At 33.5% G+C, this 20542-nt stretch overlaps 1 protein-coding gene across 2 annotated transcripts in view; it reads left to right on the forward strand.

Moving 5' to 3' along the window:
* The window catches only part of LOC126970298 (sodium-coupled monocarboxylate transporter 1-like), a 253939-nt gene that overhangs the window by 224617 nt on the left and 8780 nt on the right, over positions 1-20542 (forward strand). Inside the window, exons 1-6 of one of the 2 annotated variants that reach the window (XM_050816134.1) lie at positions 13918-14177; positions 14662-14786; positions 15582-15734; positions 17187-17406; positions 19244-19514; positions 20155-20243. In XM_050816134.1, the coding sequence (XP_050672091.1) occupies positions 13984-14177; positions 14662-14786; positions 15582-15734; positions 17187-17406; positions 19244-19514; positions 20155-20243 (1052 nt within the window). In that variant the 5' untranslated portion in view covers positions 13918-13983. Of the gene's footprint in view, positions 1-13917; positions 14178-14661; positions 14787-15581; positions 15735-17186; positions 17407-19243; positions 19515-20154; positions 20244-20542 lie in introns of those variants that run through there. The other variant, XM_050816136.1, reaches the window with a different exon arrangement.

Genomic DNA, 20542 nt, shown 5'->3' on the forward strand with positions numbered 1-20542 from the left:
AACTTCTGCAGCATAACGTGCTCGCAGAAGGAGGAATCCGAACGAAACAGAGAGAGGGCGTCAGTTGCCTTTCAGAGAGCGGAAGGGAAGGGCAGAAGGGGAGAGGGAAGAAGACCAAGTCCAAGAAGACCTCTCAACCCCTGCCCCGTCTAGCAGTCGATAGAGGGCCACTGATGGCCCCTCGAGGAGGTTTAGTGAGTATTATCATACTTGGCCAACTTCTATCTGCGTAGAAGATGGTCAAAGTGGTTGAGTCCCACACTCCCTGTGCCACATAGTGCACAAACCCAGGCACAGTACGTAAATGTATTTCCTCCTCGTTAAAAAAAAAGACTGCGTTAGGATAGGAAACGGAAGTAGGATTGTTAGTGTTGATAAGTATATTAATATGTTTGTATAATAGTATTCATTAAACTTGCCCTTTCCGCTCCATTCGGAGGCATTTCCAAATTGTTGTTAGGTACTTGTTAATTAGTGGGTAATAATCAATGATTGAGTTTACTTTGACTAAAAATAAATATTATCTTGTTTTTGATTAAGTAATCTGCAAGAAAGACTTGTACATAAGAACATCCTTCTCATAAAATAAAAAAGACCTGTGACACTCGGGGACTGCCGCGGTAAAGCTATTGCATAGCATTTTTTATCAACTTATGCAATTATAATTATTTATTTATTTTATTTATGCAGTATTTTTATTGATAAAATAAATTTATTAAAAAAGCAAACGGGAAGTGAGTAAAATTTAACTTGGAAGATTTGATTACAGACAGACAACGGGACAGGTGAAACTAAATAAAAATGCTTGTCATAAAAATTAAAATTAAAAAAAACGTGATAAAAAAATCAAGATGTACCCCAGGCTCGAACCTGGGACCTTCTGCATAAAAAGCATACGTGATATCCGCTGTTCCACGGCAACTGTAATGACCGTGCCCAAATATCTATATACATCTAATAAGTAAGTGTTAGGTTATTTTCGTTACGGAATTTCTGTATTCGGTCTCCACGCTCAAGGCCCGCGATAGAAGCTATGCAATAGCTTAAAAAGATTACAAGATCCATCCTATAATTTTATCTGCTGCTTACTAGCAGTAGCTAAGTAGATAACTAATACAAAAATTCGTAATTGTTAACGTTTAGTTGATTTTTATTTTATTTGCTTTTGTGTTGTTTACTATTCTATCGATACTCTATGTTCGAATACCCCTATTTGAAATGTGTTCTTTTCTTTTACAGAATTTTTGTAATTAAAATTAAGCGGCTAACATACACAGTCACGGCCTCACAAATAAAATTAGCATAAAGTTATAACCAATCATAAACTAAGAAAATGTAAAATGTTGACAAATAGACATTTTGCTTACGATTGGTTAATTCGGACGTATAACGTTTCCCGCGTTTATTTGCAAGGCTTCATGTCATTTGGAAAACTTCAAAATTATCATTGTATTGACAGTGTTGTCAACGATATTGTAAACATTTTGCATATTCTTTGTTTATGCTTAGTTATAACTTTACCTATACCAAGTTTATTTGTAAAGCCGTTAAGCCTTATCTTTAGTATCTGTATTTAAGTTTTTATAATTGTGTTTTAATCTATGTTCTGTCTTATGTTATGTTAAATAAATGAATAAAGTCAAATAATATTTAAGCAAATTAACCTCACCTGGAAAGGATGCGAGTAGGTACGTCATGCTGTAAAAGATCGTTCCTGTAACGACCTTCAGGAACACTAAACGTTCGAAATCCAGGCTTTGAAGCCCATTAAGGTTGCAAGCATTGAGGGGCACAAGACAGTCGCAAGGAGGGATCCTCTCTGAATTAATCCAGCGTAGTAAATATAAAAAGTTTATTTCCAAAATAGAATTAACAGTAGGCATAATATTTTATCCCCGCCACTCAGCGCCATCTCGTGAAGAAAATAGTTACAATAATAAAAGAAAGCTGCTAGTGTTAACAATGCATAATTTGCACAAATTCAACTAAATTATAACGTGTATGATATAGAAATGTACCATGAGAAGGTTTTGTATTCCTATGATAGATTCATCGTATATTTTGATAAAATATTTTTGATATATTACTTATATAATAAGTAAGAAATTCAATTCACTTATCTATACTAATATATAAAGCTGCAGTGTTTGTTTGTTTGTTTGTTTGAACGCGCTAATCTCTGGTACTACTGGTCCGATTTGAATGATTCTTTCAGTGTTGGGTAGTCCATTTATTGAGGAAGGCTATAGGCTATTTTTTCAAAATTAGGGATCCTTAATAAAATTGCTATTTTGTAACACAAGGTGTAAAATCGAAAACTTATTTTTGCGTGCGCTGCAAAAACTATTGACAATAGAACAAAATGATGTACAGGCTATAATATAGGCAATATTTTATTACTTATAACACTATCGCGTGAATTATACTTTATATGGCAAAACAACGTTTGCCGGGTCAGCTAGTAATTCATAAAAAGATACACGAGCTTATTCCCTTATTATAAGCTTATTATATCGTTTATGATTCTCTATTTAAAAAAAACCATATGCTCTCCAATATTTTATGGTATATTCGTAAAACATAGGTCTTGCCATGATGAGGAAGTTGCGGAGAAATATTCGTTTACATAATACATAAATGTATAAAAATATGGATCACGACTTATCTATCAATAATACCTTAACCTAAAAATCTAGAAGTGTTGCAACTGCTACTATAGACACAAAGAATCTTGGTGATAGTGTTATAAAATAGGTGTACGGTCTTATAAAGCTTTAAGTGAAACAATAACAAAATGATAACCTGTTTCTTATGTGGACTGGATATGGCCCGTTTAAATATTTATATTTATTTTAATTTAAATTCTACTTTCATTTTTTTTCAACAATAATAATATAATATAACGAACTAAAGTTATAAATCATTATTAATGTGCATGTTTTAGTTTTCTGTAATTTCTTTTTTATTTATTAGTAACAAAATAATATCAAAAGTCCTTATAGTATAACTAAAATGAAAGGCATTATTTTTATATTGTTCGTCTGTCGACTTTTTTTTTTATTATCATGGTGATCTAAAATGCAAGGGCAAACTAGGTACTTACTTACAATGATTGACATATTTTTACACAAATGAGCTTGACCCAAACTAGGTAATTCAATTCAAATTATTTGCATATGACTTGAATGAAAATTTTAATTAATAATACTATATATATAAAAAAATAACAAAATAAAACTTAAATATTCTAATAAAATTAATTAATTACAAATAGCAAATTTCATTAGTAGATACATGAATGAAAATTCCGGCTTAAACATAATATATTTTTTAACAAAAGATAGCAATAAAATTAAAATTAAATAGTTTTGAATCCTAATCACGAGAAACGGAGGTAGTACCTCCTTGTTTATTTATGTTTGAGTTGGTAGAAGGTTGGTTTTATCAAAATCCATCAAACTATTAGGAGACTTATAGAGCACGTGCATATCGAAGTCCTATTACCATAGTTATTACCCATATAATAAAAATGTTAACTGGTTGCAACGACAACCACAGATATAAACTAAAAAAAAATATAGAAGATCCCAATTCATAGTCAACCACTTACGGTAGCATTCTCTTGAAAAGTTCTCTTCTAGTGATTTCAATATCTGTGTATCCCTGACACAATATTTTCCTTCGATCAGTGGCTCGTGCTTCAAAAATGAACTCGAGTATTAGAAACCTAGCAATCGGGATCTGTTTGTAATTTGTTTTGCAGATCATATTTGTTGCTGTTAATAGATTTTGATTTATTTTTCTTGTAATATTCGACCTGCAATATAGTAGTAGGGCAACATATTTCCCGACTCAGACATTTTAGAATTTAAATATCCGTTATGTGTGAAATGTGAATTTCTTGATTAAGTAAACTCAACATCAAACAAAAAAGAAAAAGCTGTTAAACTGTGAGGACAGTGATTGCACAGTGTAGTGGAGTTGCCAAGTAACCTATATTTGGTCCATATCTATTCAGGCTCTCATATTCCAGGAATGATCTAAATCTTCTATATATATGTAATGAAAATGGTCCTTGTTTGAGGCTCTTTCAAGCCGAAACCACTGATCGATTCAACATGAAACTACCACCATTCAATGCCAAATTTAAACTAGACGGTATATGGCAACTAATTTTTTATTTTATTTGTAAAAAGATGAATAAAATTTAATTTATTTCCTTTTCAAATTCGCCCAGTGAAGCGGGGGGGAAAGGCTAGAAAATATATAATTGAAAGGTATTACTCCTTCCTATCTTTTCCTACATATACTCTGCATAGGAGGCTGTTACATATCTATACCTTGGTATAATTGTTAGGTGAGAAGTACCTACCTCCCAATATTTTGTAACTGTGGCATGTTTCATGATCTGACTCAACCAGTTGAGTTCAGTAAGCCTTGTTTGTACCTACTAAATAACAATGAATGCTTCGAACAGTATATAAATTGTTTAATGTATTTAATGTGAACATCAGTCATTTTAAAACGTGTTTCCTACTCCATAATTGTGCTCATATGTTGGTTAGGTATATAAAATACTAAACTATGTACAAAATTTCTACAATATAGTAAGATATAGATTAACCCCCTTATTCATAATGGTCCGCTAACTTAAAACAGCCGCTAAGGAGTGTTTTTTCTCATTCTGACTTAGGTCAATAGAAGAAGACATAGTGTGAATTAGCAATGCCTTAAGTTAGCAGACTATTATGAATTAGGGGGTTAGTATATTAACTTAAAAAGAGAAAATTGAGGAAAACGACTTATCTACATGTTAAGAATCATCTTGTATTTTGAATTATGATTCTATGTGTACGAGTAATGTCAAATATATAAGTAATATCTAATTGTAAATCTTTTTATATTCAATTGAATTATTATTTTTTGGATATATACTTACGAAACATTATATTTCAATGCTACCTTAATTTTTATAGATTTTTTGTCTCATTTAAATAATTCGCTTTTAATCTTATAATTTTCATATTTAAAGAATACTGTACTATATAACTATATAATTCCTCTTGAATAAAAATAAACGAAAAAGCCCGTGTTATTTATTTCAAGGATCAAAATAAATCAGAAATCGGACAGTGCGAAGGATCGAAGACGATAAATCAAGTTAATGTCGATATGATAAATAAATAGATGGCAGGATATCGGTGGGGGACGGAATTATAATATGTAGAACACCAAACACGGTCTGATATTAATAATTCTATTTTTTATTGTTGATACATGCCTATGTATCGGAGAGTAGTTATGGACTCGCATGGACTACTGGCATAAGTTCTACAATGGAGTCTATGCCTTTTTTTCTTTCGTGTGGAAAGTCCCACGGGTAGTCACCCAACCTGGGTTTTTGCTGTGTGTGACCAAAGCCAAACGGTGTACCATACTGCATCATACCTCTGTAGGAGTTCGGGAACGGCGTTATTAACTCAACCGATACTCCTGGGGCCCTGCAAAAGCACGGGCATCACCTTCTAGTCGAAATTTACAATATACACTTTATATAGATATATATAACATAGATTATTTATTCAGTGTTTATTTATTTATATATAAAAAGCCCGATCTACCACATTCCTATATATCTAATACATATGCCATAGTTGTTATTGTGACAAAATTTATTATACCTGTTAGAACACAGGTCCGTTTAAAAGCACCTGTGTAAGTTCTTTTTAATGTAAAAAAAAACTATGCGATAGGTTTTGATGGTAAAAACTGAGTGTCACTTATGATTTTTCTGTTAACACCACAGAAATTTTAAGAGTAAAAAGTACGAAAAATTGTGATCTTCGTGATCTATGTACTTACAGTAAAAATCACTTTCCCGTTCGCATTATCGAGGCTCTATCAAGTTCGCACTTCAATTCCAACCTAATAATATTATTGAAAATAGGTTGAGGCTTTGTTGACAAAAACTCGCTATCAATACCTCGAAGGCAATAGGGTGTGTCGTTTCATACTACTAAGAAATTACACGTTCCTATTGTAGATTAGGAGATGGTGAAACATTTTGTATCGTCTCTTTATTAAATAAGTTAACTAGTAACAAATACATTCAACTTATTTTTTTATAGAGAGTGTCTCTTCCCATTTTTTAAGTTCATGGGCTTAAAATATCAGTAAGTATTGATCTTTTATATATTGCTTGTATCTATCAAATTCAATAGGGTAAAGTAGGGCACTTTGTTCATTAACCAATACCGATTTCGATCACACTTATTTTATTGCTCGATACAAGTATAATACTGATAAGAATAATTTCTGCACTTCAACCGCATTTGTACTGACTTTCGGTTGATAAAACAAGCAAAATTTAAGTACATATTAATAAGTGCTGACATGAAGGTGATATTATTAAAAATCGAATAAGAACAAAGATTTAGCCGTACTTTTGTTACTCGTGCGCTTATAAATAGAAAGTAGGTAGGTACTATAGATAGATACATAATAAATTACATAGAGAATATAAATATAAGCGAAGGTATTCTTGAAAAGCTGAATGACGGCCTTTTTTACCAGCTGTAGAATTGTAATGCTAGGTTATTAGCTAGGCTTGAGGGTTTCTAATTACGTAACTTCCTAAATTTTTTGCATCAGCAACTCTTAAGCTACACTGGGTGGTATGACGTAACACGTTTCGAATAAATGCGATGGAAATTGGTGGATTTGTTTACCCATATTCTTCTTACACATTTGACACTAAAAGGTGGTGGGTAGGGGATGGGGGGGGGGTGACGCCTTGTTAGTTGAACTACTGTTTCATTGGCATCGTTTGTTACGTATTCAGATTATGTTTTGTTTATGAAATGGAATATCCTTGTGTTATGAGTGTTGTGAAGATATAACGTAATAAGTTAAGAAAATAATGTACTTATTCTAAATATTTTTCTCTAGTAGGTACTTAAAATCAAGTTTAGGTACTTAAATCAATCAATCAAATTAACATTATGAGTACCAATAGAGAGTAACAAAAGTAGCCTAAGAAAATTTTCAACTGAATTTCGAAAAAATTTTTTTGGATAACTAAAATTGTACGTTTACTTCTAATTGTGACTCATACTTTGATTAAGGATTGGTCTCCGTTGTGCTCCAACTAGATACCGCAGGCGTAGACGCAAAGTGCGGCAACTAAAACGCAAAAGTGGGCGAACTCGAACTAGTCTCGAACAATGTGTGACATTGACGTGCCACATGTGTTAAACTTTTATAATAATTGAAACTAAAATGCTGGGTTGCATAGTTTAACATTGTAAAAATAATTCTACAATAATAAAAAAGACACTGGGAGATCACATATCATCAGTAAGTATTTTGTATTTCTTATATTTTAATGTAAAATAAAATGAAGCATATGTTACAAAATGTGAAAGATGCTCTTGAGTGTCAAGATGCCCAATCCTTAATCTAAGGTATCACATTTAATTTGTATTAAGTGGTTGTTTTACACTTAAATAATTTTCAATTTATTTATTGCGTTCTGTATTATCATCAACAATGTAATGAATTTTTTTAAGTGAAACTTCTTTATCAACGCATGAGAGAAATTTTATAGCAACTCGTCACGATTTTTTGTGTTGTTTTTGTTGTCAATATGATAGTGTTGACAGCTGTCAAGTGAAGTTGGCAGAGACAATACCAACGTTTGTCGTATCTTTTCATTTCGTTAATTCAAAAGTACGATAAATGATTTATATCTGTTATTTATAATAGGGAGTGACAATAACATTACATATTATTTTATATTTATCTATTTATACGTATTGCATTATATTTATACGTATTATTTTATTGAATTGAAACTTCTTTAGAATCGTTGTGATTTGAAACTCGATGAAACGAAAAAGCGAGACGATAGAGGGGCCGTTGCCAGCTAATATTAATAAAACTATTATTCAGGCCGTCGAGCCAAATTATGATTTTAACAATATGGATATCCTATCTGAGGTTACCGGGGGTGCAGAGAACGAATTTGGGATAATTTTTGAAATCCAAGATGGCCGCCGCGCAAAATTATGATTTCAACAATATGGATATCGTATTCGATGTTATCGAGGGTGCAGAGAACGAATTTGGGATCATTTTTAAATCCAAGATGGCCGCCGTGCATCATGATTTTTGGGGATATACGTATGCATGGTTATAATGAACACCATAATGCCAAACAACTAAAAGGAATCTTAAGGAAATTGTTGTGCCACATAGAACTATAATTTATATGAACACGAACACGAAACACTAGAAAACGTCAGTATTTTGAAGTGTTCTTCTTCACTGCATAACATTAATACAATTGCTCCATCTTCACGTACTGATGATGCAAATGAGAATGAAAGTGACGCTAGGTATAAAATAGATGACTCAGAAGAAAATGGAGGCATAATGTCTCATTTACTAGATCATAACCAAGCTGGAAATATATAGAGCAAATAGTTGGGATATATAGCTGGTTTTGTGGTGAGATCTCTATGTCACCATTAACTAACTTACTTAACCACCGGTAACTGTGAATATTAAGTTTGAGTACAACAAATTAGTAAGCACACGAGATGGATGAGGAAAAATATATACCTCAAGCGATGTATATGAGGTTTGTAGCCGTAGAACTTGTTATTTACGTAATCTAATTGTTTACATATAAATATTAAATAATTTTTAAGTTTGGAGAAAAATAGTAAGCCTTACATATTTTATTCTTACACTCTATACCCATCTCAATCTCTCGTAGCCTACCCCTGATTAAAAATACTTATTAAAAAGGTTTTTTTTTAACAAAATAAGGGACGAGAAGATCAGGACGTTCTCCTGATGGTAATTGATACGCCGTATCCATTACAATGCAATTCCTCTCAGGATTCTTGAAAAACCCCAAAAATTCTGAGCGGCACTACAACTGTGCTCGTCACCTTGAGGCATAAGGTGTTAAGTCTCATTTGCCCAGTAATTTCACTCGCTACGGCGTTCTTCACACTGAAACACAGTAATGCTTACTGACGACCTGTATAGCCGAGTAGTTAGCGATCCTACCTACTAAGCTAGATGTATGTTTAAGTAAGTATATTGTATTAAATATATCGTTGTCTTGCAACCCATAACACAGGCTATATATGCTTAATTTGGGGCAAGATAATATGTGTTAAAAGTGTGTCACTATAATTATTATTATTACTGGTTCACCGCCGAAATAGGCGCTGTTGTGGTACCCATAATCAAGCCGGCATCCTGTGCAAAGGAGCCTCTTAGTGGTGAAAGAAGAAAATATATTATATATTATAAATATACAGTTTATATGAAGCGACTGTTTATTTTTTCAATATTTTTCAGAACCGTGTGTGACTTGCACACACACATTATCTTTTTTCGATATTACTTCAATTAACATTATATGTAACGGGAACGGATAGGGCTTGAATTATTTCATAGACATAGTCATTGGTATTGAAACATTGTAACATGAAACATAAGGCAATCTGCTTAATAGCTTGACATTAAAGCCAGATGTGAACTGAAGAAGATGAAGATTTATTCTTTGTACAAATGAAATTTTTCGCAACAATAATTGCGCTAGGTATAAAAACACTGCTGTCCACTGATATGACAGCAGTCCACAAGACACAGGATTCAGGACAATCTAATATTAGTCTTAGGAAAGTGTGGATTTTGTCCGTAATATTGACTAAAATATCCGACCTAGCAAGACTCCTGAAGTTGAACAAAACATACAAGATTTTATCAATGATACGTCACTCGAACGGTTTGTACAGTTGGAAAGAGCACTCGCATGGAACGCGAGAGGGTTCGGAATCATAAAATTTTGTTTTCAAATTTTACTTGTGTAATTATTAATTCCAGTAGTAAAGGCTATCACTTTAAAAACATAACAAATTGTATAGAATTAGAAGTTATTTTGCTGAAATAAAATGCTATTTAAAATGTACACAGAATCGCTTGGAGACGTGATTTGCCTCTACATCAGAAGATGTTGACTCGCCAAACACAGAAACGACAGTAAAACTTAGTTAATTTTTATGAAACTTGACACTAAACATATATTAGAGATCGCCACGTAAAAAGCAATATAAATAAAAATTGTGAACATTGTAACTAATGCTGGTTTGTAAGTCTTTGTTGTTTAACAGTGCAAGGCGTTTCATTTACGTATAGATTCACTATCAAATTCAACATAAACAAAGACCACGCCAGCTACTTATGTATGTCGGCATTTTACATATTCCCGTTTCGACGTCCTATCAAAGAACATATATTTTTTATGGTAAAGGAGTACAAACGAGCGTACAGGTCACCTGGTGTTAAGTGATCACCGCTGCCCACAATCGTTTGCAACACCAGAGAAACACAGAAGCGTCGGTGGCATTTTATAAAAGTTTACGCGCTTTTTTTGAAGTTACCCATGCGCTATCATCCTGGAAACACTGCACAAGGGAGATCTTTCTATTGGTTGGTTGTTACAATTACGGTCTCACATCTGAATGTGCTCGTCCATCCTATTTATATCATTTTAGGCTTTTTTGTTTAAAATATTACGAGTGCTGAAATACGATTAAAATTAATTTTGTCGGTTGATAAACAGTTAAGGTGAACTTATATTTTTAAGGTTAGAATCTTAATTTATGTAAATATGGTGGTCTATATGTCATCAGGCATGCCATGAATTAGCTAAAAAAAAATAAGTCGACATATATATTTATTATATTCATGAAAAGCATCCAATTGACCCGAGATCTTATAACATATTATAAGATCCTGTGTATATGTTGGGAAAAGTAAGGAATGGTTCGTGAGCGGGGTAATATGAATGCTTTCAAAGTAAATGTTTTTAAGAGATTTATTAGTAGGTTACATTCGCCCCTCTGTCCTCAAAGTGTGCAATCATGCGAACTTATGAAAAACGCCTTTGTCCCTTTGGAAACATTGGTCGTCAACCCTTGGTTACCGGATATGAATTTTTCCACACACCCGCCTCTTGATCAAAATAAATACTTGACATCTGTTTTTAATCAGTATATAATATCAAAATATTCTGACAGAAAGGTCTTCCCTGAGTTGTCACTTGAGTCACATTATGTACTCGATTTGATCGGACCTGCGCACGGTATGGTGACCAGCCAGCGCAGGGGTATTTTGCCCTCGATATTTCAAACTTTATCCATATTTTTCAATTAGTTTTGTTAAACCTCAAAAAGTTTATTACCAATGTAAACATATTGGTGTTCTTATGCTAATATTATATACAAAATTACAAATCAATATGGCATAAAGTTCAACAGATAAAAATCACTGCCACCAGTGCCATCCAGCACAAACGTAGATACCTACATACGATCGTCGAAGTGGTCATGTGGTCTTTTATGTGTGCAAAGTTTCATTTCAATTGGGTTAACGGTTCTCTAGTTTTAGGTTAACAAACATACACACATATTATATTATATTTTAATACTTCCTTAATAAATACTTGAAGATCAGTATACTACAAAATGTTTGACTTATATGGTCCAACCCTTAGCGTCCCCTGCCTTTATAATATTCTCTCACCTCGGGCGAAATCGTATGTAGGTATACCTTAATTATACAAGGTAGCTATATAAGACTTTGAGATTTTTAATGATATTTAGAATTAGTATCCAGCTATCGTCACACAACCAATCGTCAATCGCAATTGCATTTAATCCATCATTAATATTATTACCGTCATTTATGATTCTAGGCTTACTATATAGCGCCATCTCTTAATTTTTCTTCGAATTCCTATCACTAATGTTTAAGGTTGTCACAAAAAATTTGCTAGTAGCTCCTCAAGCAGTTCTATTAGATTGCGATAGATGGCAGTAATACAGAAACAGAAGAAATGATCCTATTATTTATTTCGTAAGTATCCATCCCTACTCTGGCTATTATTAACCTATATTTATTTACAACCTTTAACTATGGCTAGGTACGAACTTAACATTATGAATGGTGCTAATCACCATCACAGGCCTGTTATCCATAGGCAACTAAGGTATGCTTATTTAATTAAACTAAGCAAATAAATATTTTCATGATTAACTGTGTTTTATTATAGACATAAAAATGATAATAAGTAATTTTCCAATAACCCTACCGACATTTGGACTGTACATAATCGTTTAATGAAATAAGAATATATTCAGGTATGCCAAAATCTTAAGAAACCCGAGATTTAACATGGCAATCCAAATATTATCTGCATCGATAATTCACAAATTAACGAACTTTATATTTTGGTGCAGATAAATCCCTAATTAATTTTCCATAACAAAATTACGTTGCCTAAGTTAAATTTTCAAACAAAAGTAGTTTGTCAGGAAAGTCCCGTCGAAATTAATCCAGCCTTTTCGGAGAGAGAACAAATAAAAATTTCGAAACTGGTATTTTAAGTTTTAAATATAATGTGTACCTCCCTTAACCCTGAATTGATTTTTTTTTTCGTTCTATTTCCAAAGTTTCAAAACCAAAGAGAACAAAACCCTGACTTACAAGTTTTATCTCAGGATATTTATTCTTTAGTCGCAGCTGCAGTCGTCCTCATTGCACTGATTTTGGTCTTGCCTTCGAAAGCGTGACAGAAATATAGTCTTAGAATTATTAAAACGGAAAAAAACCACATCTTATGTTACCTTGTCATACAATTAATTGTACATTTTACATTTATTATATATCCTAAAAATGTTAACCAGCAAAGAAAAAAGGGTATAGGTATATACTGCTCAAAACAATTACCTACTGGGAAAAGAATTTACTTTCTTCTATTGATTGAACCACAGTATGGTAAATAATGTTTTTTTACCACAACTTTGCAGAAAGTTCGCTTTTCTACCCTAATTTTCGGGAGGAAAGTATCACTTTCCACCGTCTGAAATTTTTACGTGTTATTACTACGCATGCGTAGATTATTTTCCAGTTATAATTTCTGAAATTTGAAAATATACTGATAATTACCTTTACCTTTCTACGTTTTACTCTCACGAAATATCAGATGTAAAAATAATGGCATGATTAAAATAATAAGAGAAAGAAAAGCTTGCGTTATTAAAAACGTCCCTATTAGGATGCTTCCGAGACACGCGGATTGGGCCTCAATAACTATTGTGCTTTAACTTATCACTTTTACTTATGTTCTTTATTAATAATAAAAATTTAATATCATTAGGTAACTCAACACAATGAATGAGCCGATATTGTTTAACTAAGCTATCATATTTGTTTTGCATTTATCTATAGTTTCAACGTTCAACGTAGACGGTAAATTGCACTGTTTGTTCGAATGGAGATAAGACATTAATTAGGAATGCAAACGGATTATTCCGATTTGCGCAAGATTTGCAGTATGCTATGGTCTGTTGTTTAAGAACTGTCGCCTACATTCTATGTTTATGTCACTGATTTCTTTAGTGTTTTGTCAGTGACAATAAATAGTTTTTTTAACTGTGTATAAGGAGCTATAAATAAAATCTTTCTCTTTATTCTTTAGGAGTAGTTTCTAGAAATTAAAATTATTATATTGTCTTACGTTGCCTCCTAGAGGGGTAGACAGAGTTGACTGATCTTCATTTAGCCCCATTGGGCTTGCATTGCTGTAAAGATCAATAACCATTATATTCTTGGTAGGTTCTCTTCAATCTGTTCCCTTTTAAAATACATCCCCGGTATTATGTAGGCTTGCTTACAAATTGTGCAGTCATTGGACTTTCCTAGACCAAATCACCTCAATAACAAGTTGTCTGCCTGACAAATCCCAACGCGCGTATTTGCCAAAAGATTAAAAAGATCGGCATTTATCAGCGGTAAGTAATTATTATCTCAATTGTTGTTAGAATAGTTGTCTGATAGCATGACACTGTTTCCAACATCTAGTGAGAACTAAAACACGTTTGTTAAGAATTTATTAACAAAATGAGGAACATTCCGATTCCCTCGTCACCGATTTACTTCAATATTGCCGAGTATTGTTTATTTGGTATTACTCTCGGGGTGATTATCGGCATTATTGTATACTTTATGTTTGTGAATGATAATTCTGTGGCCGGTTTTGTATTTGGTGGTAAAAATATGTCTGTGGTTTCTGTGACACTGGCTTTGATCGCAAGGTGAGTTAACTGCTACTTTTATTAATACGAATGTTTTACAGTTACAAAAGTACTTATACACTTTGCAACAAAGCAAGATTCATGACGTTCTCTGGAGTTATATAGGAAATATCCGAAAACAATTCAATTTTAAGGGCTTCGTATGTTTGTAAGCAATGAATGCTAACATGATTCGCCCATATATCTTTACATCTGTCTGTCGAGGGGATGACATGGGAGGGGTGGTCTCATGGTTCATAGACCATAATAATAATTTATTTATTTAAATGCATGTTACTTGACACGGTCAAAGAAAAAACAAACATTTCACTTCATCACTGGAAGAAATCTATTTTTAGTTCTCACATGAAACATTGCTTCGTCACCCAGATCTTCATTGTGTGTGAACATATCTTAATAATTCTTTTTGTCTTGGGTATTGGGCATTCAAGTGGTCCTATTCCGATTTCACTGTAAAATAATTCATCTAATTTTTTCTTTGCAGTCACTTAACCAGCATAACGCTATTGGGAGTACCTGTTGAGATATATCTACGAGGGACACAGTACTGGGCGTCAGCTCTGTCACTCATTATCGTCACAATTCTGACAGCTTTCATTTATTTGCCAGGTATAAAGCTTAATCTATAGATATGTGTAATAAAACTATAGAGTCGCCTTGTCTACCGGCTGTAAGTGATAATGGGAGTGTTGCTGTGTACAAAAATACACATTTAAAAAATTGTCTGTTTGTCTGTCTGTCTTTTTTTTATGAAAATAAGAACGAGACGGGCAGTACGTTCAACTGATGGTAATTGATACGCCCTGCCCATTACAACGCTTATGTCTGAAACTACTGGACATACTTTCAAGAAACTTTAACGAACGCCTTCAGCATAGGCTAGAGCAACAGGCTATATTCGTAAAAATGCACCCTAATTTACGTGAACGAATTCGCGGGCACAGTTACTATATTATAATACAATGTTATATGTAAGTGGGCATGCGGCCAAATTAACTAACTAATAATTGACTGCAATAAGTAATTTCAATTCTATTTGATTTTATTTCTATTTTCTTTTATTATTTTTTACTACTGTGGCGTGATGTGCTAATTCAGAGCGCAATGAGTTGTTTCGGCTCACTGGAAAAATCACGAGGCGCTGTACCGATATTCGTAACAGAAAATCGTGAAATAAAAACATTTTCAAAATGATCCGACCAAATCGATTATTAAAATGAAAAATTAAAACGAATTATCTAAATGGTATATATGGATTTATTTTAAGAAACACCAAGTAATAGATATTATAAATGTTTAATACTGCACTTGTATACTTTTGTGTACGAGGCATTGGGTTCATTCTATTCTGATGTTTTTTAAAAGGTAAAATACATGATATACTTAAACAAATCCTTTTTGCAGTTTTCCACAAATTGCAACTTTCATCAAGTTTTGAGTATTTGGAAATTAGATTCTCAACGCACACGAGAACTATAGGAGCTGTATTGTTTGTGGTTAGCAAGTTAATGTTACTGCCGATAGTTCCATACGTTCCACTACTGGCGTTCAGATTAGGTAAGTACCTAATTTAGTAAAGGATATATTTTGTTGCCGAAGATTATTTTATCAAATCTTTAAGGGCTGCTTCTAATAAAATCCATGAACTATGCATTTTAATCTTAGCTTAAATTATTGTCACTTGATTGTCATTCTTTCTCAAGTCGTCTTTTTGCTAAGACACTTTCATTTAAACACTTCGAGTTATCAAGATTAGTTTTTCTTTATTTTAAGATATAGTTTGTTTGGTTAATCTTTCCTATTATATGGAGCCCTTGCTGGGTGTAGGCATCCCCTACCTTCTGCCATAAATATATCAAATCCATATCCGTGAATAGTCCTTTCCTTTCCAGCTACTTGTACAGGATCATTTGCCCAACGACTTTTTAGCGTTCCGACATTTCTTCTATCTGTAGGTGGTTTCTAATGTCCACCTTTTGTCAGTCATGTGTGAAATGTGGTCGTCCCAGTGTGTCCCAGTTCTATCTCTAACCATAGTTGCATGTCTCATTTTATTACACGTCGTATTTTTTAAGCTATTGCATAGCTTCTATCGCGAGCCTTGAGCATGAAGACCGAATCCAGAAATTCCGTAACGAAAATAACCTAACACTTACTTACTAGATGTATATAAATATTTCGGTTCATTACAGTGGTTATCACGTATGCTTTTTATGCAGAAGGTCTCAGGTACATCTCTTTTTCTTTTTATCATGTTTTTTAATTTTTATTATTATGACAAGCATTTTTATTTAGTTTCACCTGTCCCATTGTCTTCATCAATCAAATCTTGCAAGTTAAATTTTACTCACTTCGAACAATTTTATCAAAAAAAAAATACTGCATAAATAAATAATCATAATTGCATAAGTTGATAAAAAATACTATGCAATAGCTTTACCGCGGCAGTCTCCGAGTGCCACGCGTCTTTTTTTATTTTGAAAGAAGTATTCTCAGAAAAAAAATATACATAGCTCTACATGTTCTTACTACCTATTTACACACTTTTGTAATAGAAAAATTTTGTGATTTCGAGAACATCCATGTTGGCAGTCATCATATTGTTTTTACACGCATTTTATTAGCTTCGTCAATGTGTGTATGTTTGTTTGTAACCGACTCATTTGGGAGCGATTTTGACCCACTTTAAACGTCCAGGTTTCGTTCAAACTTCGTAGATTTATCGAGGACTGATGACAATACTTTAATTTAATAAAATTATTCCATTTTTTAATTTGCAAAATAAGATTTTTTTAAATTAATGTAATTTTTTCATCTATCGTCTATAAGGAATTGATATTCATTTTAAATTTCAACCAAAGCGTGTTTTTTAGTTTATTTAAACTATTTTTTTTACTATAGCGACAATAAAATACCTACACTCTGTAAAAAATCTGTTATTAAGGGCATAGGCGATATTCGACGTTTTACTGGGCGTCATGTCCTGTAATAATCTCATCACTGTTTCAGTGACAAACCCATTAGCAAGCCGGATCACAGCGCTGATCTGTGTCGTCTGCTCAACATTTATAGCGACAGGAGGTCTACGTGCTATCATCAGTATAGGAATCGTCACCACTTTCCTGTCTCTTGCTGGAACTGCCTTACCCAGTGGACTGGCTTTGTTGCCAATGGGCTTCAAGCGAATGTGGGAAATAGCAGAAAATGGAGGCAGACTCGTTTTCTATGAGTAAGTACTTATTGGCATTTACCTACCAAAAGAAATAGAAGAACAGAAAAATATTACAAATAAAAATTGCTATTGTTACAAAACAATCATAATACCAGTAGGTACCTATAAAATATCTGTATCCCTTGCACAGGATGCCGGCTTGATTCAGGGTACCACTGTTTTACTATTAATGTGTTTCGGTCTGAAGGGCGCCGTAGCTAGTGAAATTACTGGGCAAATTAGACTTAACATCTTATGTCTTAAGGTGACGATCGCAATTGTAGTGCCGCTCAGAATTTTTGGAGTTTTACGAAACTACTATATTCCTTTATTAAAACCTTCGTGAGACATGATTAACTTATTTAGTAAAACGACTTTACTCACGATTTATCGATATTTCTGTCTCTTCCACAAAAGCCATTATTGATAATTGATATGAGGCATAAAGAAGCAAAAAATTTCTTGAAATAAAGTAGGTACCTATGGCATTGCAATACCTATTTTGGAACCTACCATATATTTTAGAACTACTATCTTTGTCCGCCAAAGAGTTGGCAGCCCTAGATGGGAACGACTCGCTCTTTTTTTTTAGAAATTTTAGAACTCAAACTGATGACTTGTTATTGTTTACCAAAGTATTTATTCAACGAACAAGAAAAAATACACAGTGCAACAACCCGGATAGAATAATATTTACGTTTGTAAATATATAATAACATGGTTTAAATCTCGTCTGAGTACTTTGTCAACAAAATGACAGTTCTCTATATGCTTTTTATTCCTTGTTATTTACAGCCTAGCGAAACTCTAACAAAAAAGCGATTGTTTGAAATCTGCAGTCATTGATAGATTGACAAATGATAGCTATAATCTTGTAAAAAACGGATATAGCCGAAATCTACTACGTTTCAAGTTCAACATCTGTTCGCTCTCAAACTTAGCCGGATTATATTTCGTCGCCATAATATTGTAATTTACTATTTCAAACTTATGTCAAATCACTGCACGATACATACTAAACTAAATTTCAATTTTACTTCCGTGCCGTCTCTTATTACGTAGTATTTACATCCTCTTTGATTATTTAATATAATAATAATATAATTCAGAGAAAAAAAAATCCATAATAATTGTTAGTAGAATGTCCTATATTATGTTAGTATAATTATAACTAAACAGGGACATGAAGCCGCATAAATCCTTTATAATTGGCGCATCATAATGACTACCAATGGTTTGCAGAATGATGCTAGGGCTACCCCGCAACCTCTTCAGGAATGACGCGGTTCTTTTGCGTTGGATGGCATGGAAGCCGTCCACCCTCGCATCCGCGAATATTGCCGAAGCACTGTAAAAGCGGGGCAGCCCCAACCTGAAACCATTGTTGTACTGAACGCGAAAGGCATTAAGCGTTCTTTGAGTATATCTGACCCACAGGCTGCTCGTATAAAAGGTTTGACAATATGCTTTGAAAAGCGTTATCTTTACCTCACTGCTACATCGAGCAAACCTGCGAGCCAGTATATTACTCCTCACCGCCAGTGCTCTGCGTTCCCTCTCAATATCCTTTAGGTCTTCGAGGTCTTCGGTGACGTAGTGTCCAAGGTACTTAAAATGGTGAACTTTCTTAAGCTCAACACCATTCAGCTTTATTGGCGGAGTATTACATAGATTTTTACGCATATATACCTATAGCCCTGCTACTAGTGCGGCAGAGTATGTATAGGTACTGATATTTAAATGAATATCTACTTACGCCTGTGGCACAGAAATACAAAGATAATAATTCTCTCAATATTCAATACATCGTGTTGTACATTTGTGGAAACGTGAATGAAATATTATTATATTTCAGTGCTGACCCAGAACTAGCTCATCATACATCATTCTTCGTAGTTACACTCGCATTGAGTACAAACTGGCTTTGGAAAGTGGCTCTCAGCCAGTCTTCCTTACAGAAACTTCTAGCGGTACCTACAATAAATAAAGCAAGAATTTGCTTGGCGGTTTCCTGTGCGGGCGTGATTCTTATGAAGCTACTCTCCTGCTTCCTTGGGCTTGCGCTGTACGCCTGGTATGCTTCATGTGACCCGTTGTTGACTGGACAGATAAAGAAACATGAACAAGTAAATATTTTATGATTTTATAATACTACACCCGAAAGGCCTAGCTTCGTTCGCTTTGTTACTTGAAAAGCGCCATCTATTTGATTTACTATGAACTTTTTAGATAGTAGGTAGAAGCCTGTGTTTAACATCATATAAGAACAATGCAAGTGACTAAATCATTTAATAGATGGCAGTAGAAGAACAATTTTTGTGTTTTCTCATGTTGTCATTATTATATTATTTGTGTTATATCACAAAGTATGGATGGATACTTATATTAAATTTGTAGTGTTTATACCAGAAAAACATATATATATACATCCTTTAAAATAGCAATACTTTAGTCCATAATATCCAAAATTATTTTGATTCAAAAGAGTGGCAATGAGTTTCTCGCCACTTCTTCTCATTAAAGCTCAACCCTTTCCGAAGTATTAAAGAACAGATACGTAAACATTGCAACCTATGTAATATAGCTCACTTCCCTCATTTATTGCATCATGTAGGTCTACCTATCTGGTTAAAAAATTAAAGGTAGTACGTCTTTCTATGAAAAACCACCCACCTACAACAAATACCAGATTAATTATAATTTGTATTTTTAATGTTATTTATGAGTATAGATATTCATTTTAATCTAGATTACTGATGCTTTCAGTTGGTGCCACATTTTTTGAACAAGTTAGCCACAATGTTTCCAGGAATATGTGGTATTTTCATCATTGCCATATTTAGTGCATCTACTGGGTAAGTTATTTTAGGGTTGGTGTTTTATTCTCTTATTTACCACCAATTATAATATTATAACCAATTTGTTATTTTTAAAGTGATAACCCTCCCTTCTGGGGGACTATTTGAATTAAATTTGTAACCAAAATTTATGAACGATGCAGCAGTCGAACCCGTGACCTTTGTGGGTTCCGTCCGAGCACTCTTCCACCACGAAGCCCCGATTTGATCCTCGACCACCACGTACCAATGTGTTTTCAACTGTCGAATTCATATGTCCTACGTTTGTTCGCCGCCTGCAAAGATCGGCGACGCTC

Source organism: Leptidea sinapis, chromosome 20 (genome assembly GCF_905404315.1).
Source record: "Leptidea sinapis chromosome 20, ilLepSina1.1, whole genome shotgun sequence".
NCBI lineage: Eukaryota > Metazoa > Arthropoda > Insecta > Lepidoptera > Pieridae > Leptidea > Leptidea sinapis.